Raw genomic sequence first — 16,035 nt, forward strand, 5'->3', positions numbered from 1 at the left:
TGGCTGAAGACAGCTACAGTGTACTTATGTATGTAAATAAATCTTAAAAAACAAAAGGAGGTGTTTTTTTTTAAAAAAGGATAACAAACAAACAAACAAAAAAACACAAAAAACCAACCAACCAAAACAAAACAACCCAACTAGTATGTATTGCCACAATGTTTTGTACTTATGACTATTTCTATAAAATTTTCTTTATATATATTATATATGTAACAAGTATAGCATATTATACATAATATATTATTCTATTTTCTCATTGTGTTTATGGGTATTTTGCCTGCATGTGTGTCTGTGGACCATGCTTGTTCCTAGTAGCAACAGAGGCCAGAAGAGTGCACTGGATCTCTGGAACTAGAGTTATAGACAGTTGTTGTGAGCTGCTACATGGGTACTAGGAATGGAACCCAGGTCCTCTGGAAGACCAGCCAGTGTTCCTAACCACTGAGCCACCTCTCGGGGCCCAGGCAGAGTCTTATGTAGCCAAGACTGGCCTCTTGAATTGGCTGCTCTGGTCTCTACCTCCCAAGTGTTGGAATTTCAGGAGTGGCCCAATCTATATGGTGCTAGGCAACAAATTAGGGTTTCCTGCATGCTAAACAAATGTCCTACCAATTGAGACTGGTCAAGCCCCCACATCCTCTTTTGTGAATCAAGGTCTCACTATGTAGTTCTGGCTGACCTAGAATTCACTATGTAGATCAGGCTGGCCTCAAAGTCATAGAAATCCACTTGCTTCTGCTTTTTGAGTGCTGTGATTAAAGTTTTGTGCCATCGTGTCTGGCCCTTTAAAAATATTTAATTTGGGGGCTGGAGAGATGGCTCAGCAGTTAAGAGCACCATCTGCTCTTCCAGAGGTCCTGAGTTCAATCCCCAGCAACTTCATGGTTTCTCACAACCATCTATAGTATGATCTAGATCTGATGCTCTCTTCTGACATGCAGGTGAACATGCAGATAGGGCACTATATACATTAAATAAATAAATCTTAAAAAATATATTTACTTAATTTTAAATGTATGTGCATACCTGAAGGAATTTATGTGTGTCACATGAACATTCATGCAGGTGCCTGCAAGGACCAGAGTGTCCGACTCCCTGGGACTTCACCATAGGACGCAGTGAGCACCTTTAAAAAAAATGAAACAAGGTCATACTCTATAGCCCAGGCTAGCCTTAAGTTCATAGCAATCCTCCTACTCAGGTGCTAGGATTACAGGTGTGATTACAAGATTACAAGACATCACCCTGATTTTTTTTTTTTCTAAGACAGGGTTTTTCTGAGTAACAATAGCCCCAGCTGTCCTGGGGCGGTCCTGATTGCTTCGTAGACCAGGCTGTCCTCAAACTTAGAGACCTGTCTGCTGCTGCCTCTTGAGTGCTGGGATGGAAGGCATGTACCACCACATCTGGTTGAACCTCTTTCTTCTTAGCTGACAATCTTTTATTGGCTAGAATAGAAGTAAGCCTAACCCTAAAGCAATGGGTGGTGAGGGGAGGGAATGTCTTACAACAGCCAGACAGGATTGACCTGAGTAATGCATACCCACACAGACACACACACACACACACACACACACACACACACACACACACCACTGCCATCAAAATCAGAGCTCAGTCACTAGGGCAAGGGAACAGGCTGCCGGTGGCTCTCCCTAGAAGCTGCTCACTCGCTCTCCAGGCAACTTGTGCTGTGACTGACTTCATCATGGACAGCTGGGGCTCAGGCTGGGGTTTCAGTTTGAGTGTTAGGTTTCTTTTTTTGAGTGTGTGTATACATATGATTGTGTGTGTGTGGTGTGTGTGTGTGTGTATGATTGTATGTGTGAATATGATTGTGTGTATACATATGAGTGTGTGTGTTGTGTGTGTTGTATGATTGTATGTGTGAATATGATTGTGTGTGTGGTGTGTGTGTATGTATGATTGTATGTGTGAATATGATTGTGTGTGTGGTGTGTGTGTATGTATGATCGTATGTGTGAATATGATTGTGTATACATATGAGTGTGTGTGGTGTGTGTGTGTGTTGTATGATTGTATGTGTGAATATGATTGTGTATATACATATGAGAGTGTGTGTTGTGTGTGTGTTGTATGATTGTATGTGTGAATATGATTGTGTATATACATATGAGCGTGTGTGGTGTGTATGTATGTATGATTATATGTGTGAATATGATTGTATGTGTGTGCGCACACGTGTGTGCAAATGCGCAGGCATGTATATGTGGAGGTCAGAGGACACCCACTGGTGTCCATTGTTACCTCCCTTGTTTGAGAGAGGGCATCTCTGTAAGCCAGCCTAACTCTCCAGAAAGCTTCTAATACCAAAAACAAAAACAAAAAAAACCTTTATATGAGCCGGGCAGTTGGGGTGCACGCCTTTAATCCCAGCACTTGGGAGGCAGAGGCAGGCAGATTTCTGAGTTCGAGGCCAGCCTGGTCTACAGAGTGAGTTCCAGTAGCCAGGGCTACACAGAGAAACCCTGCCTCAGAAAACCAAAAAAAAAAAAAAAAAAAAAAAAAAAAAAAAAAAACAAAACCCCAACCTTTATATGGTTATATGGTTTCTGGGGATATGAACTGAGATTCTCATGTTTGTGTGGCAAGTACTTTACCTGCTGAGCCATCTTACTAACCCTTTCTTCTCAGAGGTATCAGCTATTCATCTAACACACCTTTGAGGGGCCAAAATGGAACTGTGTCAGGCTGTGGATCCCCTGGCCATCTGATGCTCTTGACTGACAAAGTTCAAACGTGACATTTTCTCGCCTCTCCCTGACTCTGCCCTCATCTGGGTCTACAAAGGGCTTTACCACCTCCTAGGAGGCTCACTTCTACTTCTAAGCGAGGTCCAAGTGAATTCAGCCTGCTGGGGGCAGGGAGAGTACACTCAGTAGCTTCGCAGTGGAGTGACAGGCTGCTATTGTCCGGCTCACAAAGACATTGCTTTTTTCAAAGGGTCAGGCACTGGGGAAAAGACGAAAGGATTTTTCAAGTTATTTTTAGGATGGGAGACAGTACCGCTCAGTTGGTAGTGTAGCCTAGGGTTCACTACAGCCACGTGGGTCTATCCAGTTCGACTGACTTTACAGAGCTTAAAAATATGACGCTCCCTCCCTGTCTCCCATACCAGCAATCAGCTGTCAACTGTGAGTTTTGGCTCCTGTATCCATAGGCCTCATGGGAATTTAAGAGAGTAGAGACTGGGCCTACTGGACAGGTATACCACGTGAGACCGGAAGCCATATGCAAGCCCTTGTCAAAGGGCAGGGTGTGTGCTTTCCATCTCCACTTCTGCCCTTTGCTTTCTGATATCTATTTTTTTCCGACTCCCTGGCGCCCCAGAATCGGATGCTGCTTTTTTTTCACGGACCCCTTGCCGGTACAGGACACTGCTGGTCACCAGTCGCTCTGCTTGGTGAACTTGATCAAGTCCTTGACTGTGTCGAGTCTCGTCCCTAGGCTGTCATATACAATTCTTCATGCTGTGAGGCTGGTTCTCTGAGAATCCTTTGTGAATTCTTTACAGGGCTTTCCACATTAAGATCATGCCATCCCACGATGCCTTTGTGTCTTCCCATTCAAGCCTTTTATTTGTTTTTCTTGTCTGGTTGCTCTGGCTAGAGCTTTTAGCGGTGAGTGGCATTCTGGCCTTTCTCCAAACAGAACGTTCCCAGTCTTTCACTCTTGAATGTGATGCTAGCTGTGGGCTTCCCACGTTTGTCCTTTATCATGTTGGGGTGATTTTCTTCTAATCCTCGCTTGTCTGCAGCCGTACCACCGTGAACGAGCCAATCTGGGCTACAAACTCTCTTAGCTCTTCAAAGCACAGAATGAGACTGAAGGATGAGAAGCAAGAGGATGAGGAAAACTGGGAAGGCAAGCCGGGCTTTCCCTCCCAAAATGAGAGAAGCCTTGGCCACATGTTCTTCCTAAACCTCTGGTGCTACCAAGACTCTTGCGTCAGGCCCCATAGGCCACGCCTACATTTAACCCCGCTCCCCTGTGCATGCCCCACCCAGAGCTTGTGGGCAGTAGGTCCAGGATAGCATCCCGCTCTGCTTACTCTCAGCACCCTGGGAGGAGGATGAAATCCGCAGGGACCGCGTGGAACCCCAGAGCGTGTCGCTGTCCTGGCGAGAGCCTGTCCCTGCTGGAGCTCCAGGAACCAACAGCACAGAATATGAGATCCGCTACTATGAGAAGGTGAGTCCCAGTAGGAAACCGCCTAGATCCCAGCCTGCCTTCCTCAGCCTTATTCCTCAGCTGCGAAGCCTCCTGAGGCCTTTCCTTCCTTCTCTGTCCTTCCTCACTCACAGACAGCTCCAGTTCACCTCCTCGGTTTAAGGTTTAGCAGAGCTGGCTGTGGGGCGGGTCTGTTTTGCCTGGCTGAGTTTACAAATGTGATCTGCAGACACTTTTGCAAAGGAAAGGCACACAGAGATATCTGTGTGCCACAGGAGCACACTGTCAGACTGGGGGTTAGGGAATGTTCCAGAATGGGGGTCTGCATTCCTGTGGCTTACTATAAAAGGGTGCGAGTGGTGCGTCATGTATTAATTTCACACATCCTCATGCATGTTAAATATATTATATATAAGATATATTATATATACAAGATGCACACACACACACACACACACACACACACACACACACACATACATCTACTCCACCTTAAATCCCAGCAATTGTGAAGCAAAGGCAGGCAGATCTCTGAACTGGAGGCCAGCCTGGTCTACATAGTGAGTTACAGGCCAGCCAGGAATACATAGAAAAAAAACCCTGCTTATATAAATAAGTAAATGCTCACCATCAATTCCATAGAGTTATTTTTAGTTTTGAGATAGGGTCTTACTGAGTCCTGGCTGATCTCGGCCTCTAGAGTAGTAGGTTTGGACCAAGACCCCTAGCTTGCTTGCTTGCTTTTTTTTTTTTTTTTTTTTTTTTTTTTTTTTTTGGTTTTTCTAGACAGGGTTTCTCTGTGTAGCCCTGGCTGTCCTGGAACTCACTCTGTAGACCAGGCTGGCCTCGAACTCAGAAATCTGCCTGCCTCTGCCTCCCAAGAGCTGGGATTAAAGGCGTGTGCCACCACTGCCTGGTTGATCTCTAGTTTTCTAGAGCAAACAGTGCCTCATGAGATACTTTTTTGTTTGCTTTGAGACAGGTTCTCCCTGTGGAGCCTTAGCTGGTCTGGGATTCACTGTGTAGACCAGGCTGGCCTTGAGTTTATCTTGACCTCTGTCAAGATAAGTCTTGTCTCTGTCTCCCCAGTGCAGGGGTTGTACGTGTGCACCACAGAGACTGAATTGGTTTTTATAAGAAGATACTTTTGCTGGTTTATTTTTGTTTGTTTGTTTTTTGTTTGCTTGCTTGCTTGCTTGAGTTAATCTTACTAGATAGCCTTGGCTGGTCTCCAGCTCACAGGGACCCCTCCACCCCCTGCTTCTGCCTCCTGCATGCTGGAATTGAAGGTGTTGAAGGCATGTGACACACCACACCCAGCCTTCTGCTGAATTTTGTGATTCTCGTCCCCATCCCCATCCCAGGCTGCCTCAAATGCCCCTCCTCACACATTGCCTTATGGCCTTCTTTCTTCTCCTCCTCCTCTTTTATTCGTGATTTATTTATTTATTCTTATTTTGAGATTGGGTCTTCCGTAGCCCCAGCTAGCCTCCTGCCTCCACCTCCCCATACTCTGGGATTACAGGCATGTGCCTCCCCGGCTGGCCACCTTTCTCTTCTCCATTGCATTTTCAATCTGCAGTTAGGGATAGTTCAGCTGTGATTTGATGAATGGAGTTGTTTCCCAACCCATGCTCTCTTTCCCCATCAATTTGGCGTCTTTAGCTTTGAGACATGATCTTCTGCGAAATGGTGCCTCACTTTTATGCAAATTAATTCATTAAAGAGAAACTTCTTCCTGAGGGTGACAGAATTCCACTCCCTCGGCGCCATGTAGGGCTTTGCTGAGTCAGATAATGGCTTTGATTAATAGAAGTCTGTCGAGAGCTGTGACAGTTGGGGTGCCCAGGAAAAAACAGGGTCACCACGTCACTTTTGGATGTATGGGCCTGGGTGACCAGGATGGGGAGCTGCTGGCTGAGAGGAGAGGGAGCAGGCGGGGCTGCGTGGCGAGTACGGTCTTTCTCTGTATGAGGCTCGTCTGCCATCCAGGTGGACTTCCTCTATGTCTGAAGCTCTGGTCAAAGCTGTGGGCTGGAGATGTGGCGTTGGGGGAGAAGTCTGAACATAGAGAGGAACTCTGGGTGTCAGATGTACTAGAGTACAGAAAAGGTCAGACCTGAAGGATTTCAATGTGCCACCCTGGCTGGCCCTTCCTTAACAAGGGTGGGAGTGGGGAGTAGGGGAGGCTTCTCCAGGGCTGCCCAGCAGAGGAAGTAGCTGCTCGCCAATTAAAGTCAGTGCTCTTCTGAGTCTCCACTTCAGTAAGTCTTTACCCCTGGAGTCCAGGTGCCTCATCTGCAAATCAAAACAGAGCAAAGCCAACAAGATAATCCTTGCTCTCTGCTTTACAAATCAGATGTCAGGGGATGAAAAGCCTTGGGCAGGTGGCTGTGTGAGGCTTGCTTGTGCTCTGGCCTGCCTCACCCAGGCCAAGCCCTGATGGCCGCCATCTGGTCCTCTAGGCCAAGGAAGCTCTGGTCTATTATGGGGCTGAGTCTTGAGGAGAGAGGCACTGGGGATTCTATGGAAGAAATTGCTGCTGTCTCTCGAGATGATACGGGTCAGGTTCACACACACACACACCACCTCAGGATAGTCCCTTGCTTCTCCCTGTCCCCACTCCTCTCAGCCTCCTGGGTCTGGGCCTCACCGCTTCATCCTCTCCAGGGTCAGAGTGAGCTGACTTACTCCACAGTGAAGACAGGGGCACCGGCTGTCACTGTCACCAACCTGAAGCCTGCTACCAGATACGTTTTTCAGATCCGGGCTGCCTCCCCAGGGCCTTCATGGGAGGCCCAGAGCTTCAGTCCAAGCATCGAAGTTCAGACCCCAGGGGAAGGTAAGTAAGTGATATGTGTGAGTGCTTGGAAGATGCTGGATGCAGGCAGCGGGTAGAGATAAGGGGAAGGGATTAAGCAAGTTCAGAAGGGAGCCACAGAAGAGCTTCAAGTCTTTAATCCCAGCACTAGGGAAGCAGAGGCTGGCAGATCTCTGAGTTCAAGACCAGCCTGATCTACAGAATGAGTTCCAGGACAGCCAGGGCTACAGAGAGAAATCCTGTCTCGACCCCCCCCCCCCCCCCCCCCGCCCAAAAAAAAGTAGTTGAGCTGGAGGTGCATGCCTATAATCCCAGTGCTTGGAAGGGAAGGAAAGGGAGAGGAAAGAGAATGGAAGGGATAAATGAAGGAGGGAGGGAAGGAGGGAGAGAGAAGTGAACGGTGTATAAATCATATCTTAATAAAGCTCCAACAACAAAAGAGAAGCTGAACTTGAGAATTCCTGATCTTCCAATGGCCCGCTTCTAGTTGCCTTGCCCGCTTTTTTTCCTGCCTTCCCATATCCCTCTCCTTTCCCTTTCAGCACACAGCCTGGCGCTCTCTCTGTTGCTCACCTCACTCGCTTGCTGCTGGCCTTAGCCCTCAGGATCTCACCTCTATCTACCCCAACAAAGGCAGCTCCCCCTAAGAGGCATTCTGGCACCAGCTGTCAAGATAAGAATTCTTCCCAACCTGCTTACATGACTGTAATCCAAGATAGGAAATGCTGGGAGCCCACAGAGAAGTGAAGATGGAACATGGAGGGAGTCCTGGATCAGGGAAGATGGACAGGCAGGAATGGAAAGAGCAGATGAGAGCCACATCTTGAGGCAGGGAGATATTTGAACAAGCGGAAGCTTGTATGGAAGGCATTTTGGTAGGGGAAGCCACATGAGCCCACTTCACCGTGCCCTGTGTGACTGACCACATTGCCTGGTCCCCAGACGTGAGCCACCCTCCTCTTCCTTCCCCACCCCAAACCTGCTACAGACAGCCGTCTTTCTACTCAGCGTCCAGTGCCTCCCCTCCTTACTAGTTCTTGTGAACCTTTCTGTCTCAAAGCCCTCCTTCCCATCCTGACACCCGACCCCACGGGCTACCTCTGTCCTTTCCTCTCCAGCCAGGCAGGAGTAGGCAGTCCGCTCTCCCAGGATAGTTCTCTCTTCTTAGCCTGCATCCACGGTCCTCTAGCTGTGTCTCCCCAAATTCCCTCCATTTCCAGACGTAGCTTCCATCCCATTATCGTCTGCCTCTGTACAGTGTACCCTCCAGTTCTGTGGGCTGCCCGCCCTTCCCCAGGCCCCATCTGTGCATAAGGGCCTGGGGTGCAGACTCTGAGTCTTCCAGTCTCCCAGCCCCCAACCCCTGCTCTGGTTAGGTTTTTTTTTTTTTTTTTTTTTTTCTATAGTTAAGCATTGCTTATTAACTTATTTAATTTTGTCTCTCAGTCTGGGCCTGTGCACTTCTTTAATCAGACTGGGGTCCTGTGAGTGTCTGTCCAGTTTCAAAGCTGTTTTGGGCATTAGGCAGAGGATTTGGGGAACGGGTTCCAGTCTTGGGTTCACCTGGGTGTGGTGGTACATGATGTAATCTCAGCACTTGGGAGGCAGAGGCAGATGGGTCAGGAGTTCAAAGTCATCCTTGGCTACACAAGTGGGAGGTCAGCCCAGGCTACATGATACTCCATTTTAAAAAGGAAACCAGCCAGGGGGTGGTGGTACATGCCTTTAATCCCAGCACTTGGGAGGCAAAGGCAGGTAGATTTCTGAGTTGGAGGCCAGCCTGGTCTACAGAGTGAGTTCAGGACAGCCAGGGCTACACAGAGAAACCCTGTCTCAAAACAAAAACAAAAACAAAAACAAAAGACAAAACCGTGAAACCAAAACCTCTGTTTTCACACAAAACCAAAATTCTGTGTTCACACCACTTAGAAGCTATGTGATTTTGGACAAATTAGGTAACTTTGCTCAACTTGTCTCCTCTGCTTAAACTGGAGACAGTGACCCTCCCAGGACTTTTGTAGTGATGAGGCAGCTTGAAAGGCATAAGGGGAGGCAAACCCCAGCAACCTGGACTCTCGCCTCCTCTCAGAGCTGGGCTGCAGTAGAGAGACCCTGCCTGCAAGCAGAGGGGCTTGGCACTCCAACCGCCACCGTGGGTGTTGGCTCCTGTGTACCAAACGGTTGAGGGAACCTCCTGGCGACCGAGACAAAACTCTCTCTTGGTCCTTGCCGAGGAGCCTCGCCCTTGGCCTGCCTCAGCCCCCTGTTTTTTTCCCCCTCTAGTTGCCCCAGGGTCCAGGGACCAGAGTCCTGCAGTGGTTGTCACCGTGGTGACCATCTCAGCCCTCTTGGTGCTGGGCTCCGTGATGAGTGTGCTGGCCATCTGGAGGAGGTAGGTAGCATCTGGTTCATCCTGGTGACCTCTGGTAGGTTCTGTTCCCATGTGTATAAAATATGTGCACACAAGTACCGATAAGTGCAACACACACACACACACACACACACGTACACACACACACACACACACAAAAACCTAACCTGCTGCATAGATCCCAATGCCGCCAGGGAACACATGCCAGCAACCCCAGCACTTGGGTTGTACAGGCAGGGAGGTCATGGGTTCAAGCCCTACTTCAGCTACATAAAGAATTTGATGAAGGTTCTGTGCCCCAGTGTAGGGGAATGCCAGGGCCAATAAGTGGGAGAGGGTGGGGTAGCAGGCATGGGAAGAGGGGAGGCAACAGGGGTTTGTTTTTGTTGTTTTTGTTTGTTTCTTTGTTTTTTGGAGGGGAAACTGGGAAAGGAGAAATTTACATGTAAATAAAGAAAATATCTAATAAAAAAAATAAAGCCATCGGTCACAAAAAAAAAAAAAAAGAATTTGAGGCCATCCTGGGACCCTTGTCTTCCCCTCCCTTCAAAACGATAGTATTTGTGGCTAGCATGGCCCCTCCCCCACATGCTGCTCACGCACCAGCTGCAGGCACTGCAGCTAGCTCAGCCGTGCTGGGATGAAGGGGATTTAGCTCCTTAACTCATTAAATGTCAGAAGGCATCGCCTAGGATGGAATCAAACTCCAAGCTGCTCCTGTGCGATTAGGATTCTCCCGAGGCATTCGCAGGCCCCCAGCTCTGGCCCCCAGGGGATCTGAAGCCCCTTGAACACAAGCAAAGAGAAAAAGTCAGTAAGTGGGTGGGAGAGAGGGAGTCAGGGAGGGAAACTCATCAGTCTGAGCCATGTCCCTCCCCTCTAAGAAGCTTGCAGGCAGAAAATGGTGGGGGAAGACGAGGGAGGGGACTGGGGGAAAGGAAGGGAGGGGCCGGGAGTGGTCACATCTGGTTGGAAGAAGATTCCATTTCCTTTGCACAAGGCAGAGACTTCTTAGCAGTGTGTATCCCCGCCCTATCCAGGGCCATACTGCTATGCCCAGGGGCCCCTGGCAGCCCCATTCTGGGGCTGTGGTAGGCAGAGCTAGTGGGTTGAAGCTGTGTGGAGAGGAAAGTAGGCTGGCTGGGAAGCCACATCTCAGGGTCTGAGCCACCTGTGGGCTAGAGGTACAGTGAGTGTTTCTTTGACACTGGCTATTTGCATGGCCTTGACCAAAACCCTGCCTGGGACAGAGAAGAGATGATTGCCCTGCAGCTCTAGGAGCCTGGCTAGATGATCAGGTAGACGTGACAAGCGGCATCAAAGGCACGCACAGTGGAGGCGACAGAGGCAAGTGGAGCTGTGAGTTCAAGGCCAGCCTGGTCTACATAGAGAGTCCCAAGATAGCCAGAGCACACCAGAGAGAGACTGTCTCAAAAAAGGGTGTGGGAAGGGAGGAAGAGGACGGGAGGCAGGACAAGCATGGGGAGCTCATGGAGCTTAACTTTAAGTCCATGCTCTGGGTCTGTTGGGAAATCAGGGGCCCTGCTGGGAGCAGCTCATCCCAGCTTTAACCATCAGGGCTGTGGAGGCCAGAGGCAGAGAGAGACACATGTGCTGGAGTAGGCTAAGATTAGCTACAGGGTAGCTGCCGACTTCAGGACAAGCTGCCTTTCAGTGAGGAGAACCAGAGAGTAAATTGCCATAGTAAGTGATGGATCTGATCACAAGATTTCCTTTTTAAAGGTTTATTTTTAGGTATGTGTATTTTTATTTATGGTGAGAGTGAATGTGGAGTATGGGCATGTGTGTGGTCACATCTACTCCAACAAGGCCACACCTCCCCAAGCCTTCCTACATAGTTCCACTAACTTGAGACAAAGCCTATAAGACTATGGGGCCATTCTCATCCAGACCACACACTGAGCCTCAGTAAGGGTGTCAGCCATCTGTTGCTGTGGCGAAATGGACAATATAGTTAACTCATGACAAAGAAAAGTTCTGGGGGGCTCGAAGTCTCAGAAGGTCGGTCCGTGGCCACTTGGCCTTGGTCCTGTGGGTGGGAAGTCATCCCAGTAGGAGCTCGTAGCAGAGGCAGCTGCTCACTTCATTGACAGCCAGCAAGCAGAAAATGAGGAAGAGACTGGGGTCACAGTGTTCTCTAAAGGGCATGCCCTCAGTGACCTAATTTCTTTCTCCCAGACCACACCTCCCAAAGGCTCCACCACCTCCCCTTCTTCACCCCAGGCTGTAGACCAAGTCATTTAGCACTCCAGCCTTTGGGGGACAGTCCAAATCCACACCATAAGCCAGATGTGATGGCACACACCTTTGAGGTTAGCCTGGTCTATATATGGGGTTGCAAAACAGCCAGGGCTACAGAGTGAGACCCTATCTTAAAGCAACAAAACAAGAACCAAAGATAAAAACACCCACGCTGTATCTGTAAGCTCTTTGTTAGCATGATATTGTAAGGCAGGGCTGTGTTTATTATGGTTTTATTATGTAGAAAAAAAAAAAAAAACAAGCCACCCAGTTCCACAGCACGCAAGAGCTCACAATCGACTGCGAAGGGCATGTGTCAGAGCCTTTTCATGCCTTTCTCTCCTGGGACACATTTCCCATCCCTTCTTCCTTCTTTGGTAGGACCTTGTCTCCTGACCTTTCCCCTTCCCTGGTTCCTGTGACAATTCATCTCCTGCCCACTTCTATTCCTCTTCCCGTCCTCTTCTGCAGCTCTCTTCCCCTCACTCTAGCCTGATCATTATTCCTCCTTTCAGGCTCCCTCATCTTCCCAGGCAGAGTACATAGACCCCTGTTTTGTATTTTCAGAGCAGATCCACCCTCCCTACTCCTAGATTCCTCTGTATCTCCCACCATCCAATAAATCCACACTCTAAGCCAGGTGTAGTGGGCTAAGATATCTGAACTTTCCCGTTTTTGCTTGACAGTTTCTCTTCGTGAGCTCTCTGGGCTCCTCGCTCTTCCATTCAGCTACCTGCAGTCTCCAAGCCCCATGGTCCTGTCATCTTGCCCTTCCACAGATCTCTCACGGGTTGGCTACCCCATAGCTCAAGCTACTGCCATCTCCTGAGGGAACTACAGAGTGGCTCCCTTCTGGCTGCCAGGATCTTCTTTCTCAAATGCAAGATGGAACAAAAGCATATAAAGTGTACATTGAATCAGGGCAGTCCCCTGCTCCGGGTCCCTACCTGCTTTCCTTTGCCCCCAGAACAAAAGCCAGAGCTTTCACGGGACTGGGAAAGTCCTGCCTCACCTCTCCAGATCCAGACGGCCCTGGGCTTTGTCCCTGGCTCAGGAAGGAGCAGCTTGTTATTCCTGACAGGGTACCATGGGGCTTTGTGCCAGGAGTGTAGGCTTGTACATCTCTGGAGTTTTCTCAGAGCAAAATCACCAGAAACAGTGATGGCAATGAAGAGCTAAATAGAGATCTGGGCTTCAGGTTGTCTGTGTACTGAGGGGAGGAGGTTGGAAGACTGCAAGCCATGGCTACAGCTGTGACTGAGGCAGCAAACGGTGAAGAAAGAGGTGGGGAGGGGGAGAAAGAATTTTTCAGTAGGGGTGGCGCAGTGTATGAAAGTGCTTGCCATCAAGTTTGGTGGCCCGAGTCATTCCCTGGGACCCACAGAGTGGAAGGAGAGAAATTATTTCCTCAAGTTATCCTCTGACTTCCAATGGAGTGCCAATCATAGCATGTGCACACACACACACACACACACACACACATACACAGACACACACACACGGACACAGAGGTAATTTTTAAAAAGCTGTGTGTATGTATGTATATATCTATTTAATGAGTGCTCTATCTGCATATACACCTGCATACCAGAAGAGAGCATCAGATCCCATTACAGATGGTTGTGAGCCACCATGTGGTTGCTGGGAATTGAACTCAGGACCTCTGGAAGAGCAGCCAGTGCTCTTAACTGCTGAGCTATCTCTAGCCTGAGAGAGGTAATACCTTTAATCTCAGCATTTGGGAAGCAGAGGCAGGTAGATCCCTGTCTTAGCTAGGGATTTACTGCTGTGAACAGATACCACGACCAAGACAACTCTTTTTTTTTAAAGATTTATTTACTATTATATGTAAGTATGTGTAAGTAGCTGTGTTCAGATAGACCAGAAGAGGGTGTCAGATCTCTTTAGGGATAGTTGTGAGCCACCATATGGTTGCTAGGATTTGAACTTAAGACCTTCGGAAAAGCAGTCAGTGTTAACCGCTGAGCCATCTCTCCAAGCCCTTCCCCCAACCCCCGCCCCCGCGCCCCAAGACAACTCTTATAAGGGCAACATTTTTTTTTTTGGTTTTTCAAGACAGGGTTTCTCTGTATAGCCCTGGCTGTCCTGGAACTCACTCTGTAGACCAGGCTGGCCTTGAACTCAGAAATCTGCCTGCCTCTGCCTCCAAATGCTGGGATTAAAGGCATGCGCCAGCACCGCCTGGCTATAAGGGCAACATTTAATTAGGATTGGCTTACAGGTTCAGCGGTTCTGTCCATTATCATCAAGGCAGGAGCATGGCAGCATCCAGGCAGGCATGGTGCAGGATGAGCTGAGAGTTCTACAGCTTCATCTGAAGGCTACTAGCAGAAAACTGTTGCCAGGCAGCTAGAAGGAGGGTCTCAAAGCCCACTCCCACAGTGTTACACCTACTCCAACAAGGTCACACCTCCTAATAGTGCCACACCCTAGGCCAAGCATATTCAAGCCACCACAATCTCTGTAGGCCAGCCTGTTCTACAGAGTGAGTTCCAGGATAGCCAACACTACACAGAGAAACACTGTCTTGAAAAATCAAACCAAACAAACAAACAAACAAAAAAAACCCAGATGGGGTAGTGGAGAAGGGCACCAAGACCCTCAAGGTGGAAGGAGAGAACCAACTTCTGAACTTGTCACATGCACACTTAATAAATCTAAAAATAAATTAAAACCAAAAAGAAACCGAGAGAACAAGAAAGTTGCTCCCTAGAAGGGGCACAGAGCTTTTCTGTCTGAAGGGACCAAGAGGTACTGCCCTGGGCGCTGGTGAAGTGGGAAGGGCTGGGGTCGCCTGGTGAATGGATGCCTCTGCGTCCCCACAGGCCCTGTGATGGCAAAGGTAGTGGCAACGCCCATGACGAAGAGGAACTGTATTTCCACTGTGAGTTGTCTGTGCCGCGCATACCTCTCTGTCTTTGGCCCCTTCCCAGCCGCCACCTCCTGTTAACCCCAGCAATGAGGCCCCTTTCCTCAGGCTCTCTTTCTCTTCCTCTGTTCTCAGTTAAAGTCCCGACACGCCGCACGTTTCTGGACCCCCAAAGCTGCGGGGACCCGTTGCAGGCTGTGCATTTGTTTGCCAAAGAGCTAGATGCCAAAAGCGTCACCCTGGAGAAGAGCTTGGGAGCAGGCAAGCCCTGGACCCTGGAAGCCTGGATTCGTCAGGGCGCTCCGCCCACTGGATAAACCCCACCCACCAGGCAACACCCACTGGGGAAAGCCCCGCGTCTCTGCCACCTCTTTCCAGAAAGCTAGCTCCCAGCCCATGGCCAGAGGCCCCGCCTCTGGACTGAGGTCATCCCTTCCCAGAAAGCCCCTCGCCCACCTGAAGTGTCTGTGGCTCTGCCTTCTCTGGTCTGTTCCCTAGGTCACTGGGACATCTACCTCACTCAGGACCCTGCTCCCGGCAGTCTCAAGTTTAGTCCCAGGCTTTTACGGAACAAAGAGAGGTTTTTCTAGGAAGCTTCGGGCCAGACACACCTGAGGTCTGATGATGAAGTAGCTGAGTGACTGAGAGGCTCATCCTCTTCGGCTCTGAGCCTCCATTTCTTACCTAAAAGGCTGCTATGGAAACTCGCCAGGCTTAGGGCAAGGCCTTGCTGCTTTGGTTACTGTGCTCCAAGAAACAGAGCCCACACAACAGAAGGCAGGAAGAGCTGTAGGGCAGAATAGATGTAGTCATCACTTGTCCCTGGCTTTGCCGCCTTTAATGACCTTTGATGGGTAAGCATGTGCAAAGTTACTGTGTCTCTGTCACAGAGAAGGAGACTAAGGCCAAGAAGAAAAAAAAAATGGAGACCGAGGTTGCATTGCTTCAAACTCAAGAGCTTCCCACAGCACGGTGGAAAGGGCCCTGTGACCCAGAGTTACCTTAGTTGAACCTACCCCATTTGTTGGTAGGGGTCTGAGATGCTTGCTTCTTCGCAGGACGATTTGGGGACCTGTGCTGCGGCTGCCTGCAGCTGCCCGGTCGCCAGGAACTACCCGTGGCCGTGCACACTCTGAGAGAGGGTTGCTCAGACTCACAGAGGCTCAGCTTCCTGGCTGAGGCCCTCACCCTGGGGCAGTTTGACCATAGCCACATTGTGCGGCTGGAAGGTGTTGTCACCCGAGGTAGGCCCGGCACCACACATCCCCACGCTTAGCCAGGTATCAGGTGGAGTGCCCTCTAGGCTGTGGCGTGGGCCCAGGCACTTTCACTTTAGTGCTCAGGATGGCCCCTCTCTTGGAATAGCCATGCTGACCCAGAATGACCTTTCCAATTTCCATTAATATTTGAGGAATGGATCATTGTCCCTTTGAATGATCTTTCTTAGCTGACTTTGTCTCTATCCCACTATGGACAGTTGGCTTTTTTTTTTTTTTT

At 49.3% G+C, this 16,035-nt stretch overlaps 1 protein-coding gene across 3 annotated transcripts in view; it reads left to right on the forward strand.

The window, feature by feature from the left end:
- The window catches only part of Epha10 (EPH receptor A10), a 36,134-nt gene that overhangs the window by 15,445 nt on the left and 4,654 nt on the right, over positions 1–16,035 (forward strand). For 2 of the 3 annotated variants that reach the window (XM_031378607.1, XM_031378606.1), the window contains exons 6-11: positions 4,082–4,215; positions 6,865–7,036; positions 9,299–9,407; positions 14,495–14,553; positions 14,674–14,799; positions 15,597–15,782. In XM_031378607.1, the coding sequence (XP_031234467.1) occupies positions 4,082–4,215; positions 6,865–7,036; positions 9,299–9,407; positions 14,495–14,553; positions 14,674–14,799; positions 15,597–15,782 (786 nt within the window). Of the gene's footprint in view, positions 1–4,081; positions 4,216–6,864; positions 7,037–7,557; positions 8,363–9,298; positions 9,408–14,494; positions 14,554–14,673; positions 14,800–15,596; positions 15,783–16,035 lie in introns of those variants that run through there. The other variant, XM_031378608.1, reaches the window with a different exon arrangement.

This window comes from Mastomys coucha, unplaced genomic scaffold (assembly GCF_008632895.1).
Source record: "Mastomys coucha isolate ucsf_1 unplaced genomic scaffold, UCSF_Mcou_1 pScaffold18, whole genome shotgun sequence".
Classification (NCBI taxonomy): Eukaryota; Metazoa; Chordata; class Mammalia; order Rodentia; family Muridae; genus Mastomys; species Mastomys coucha.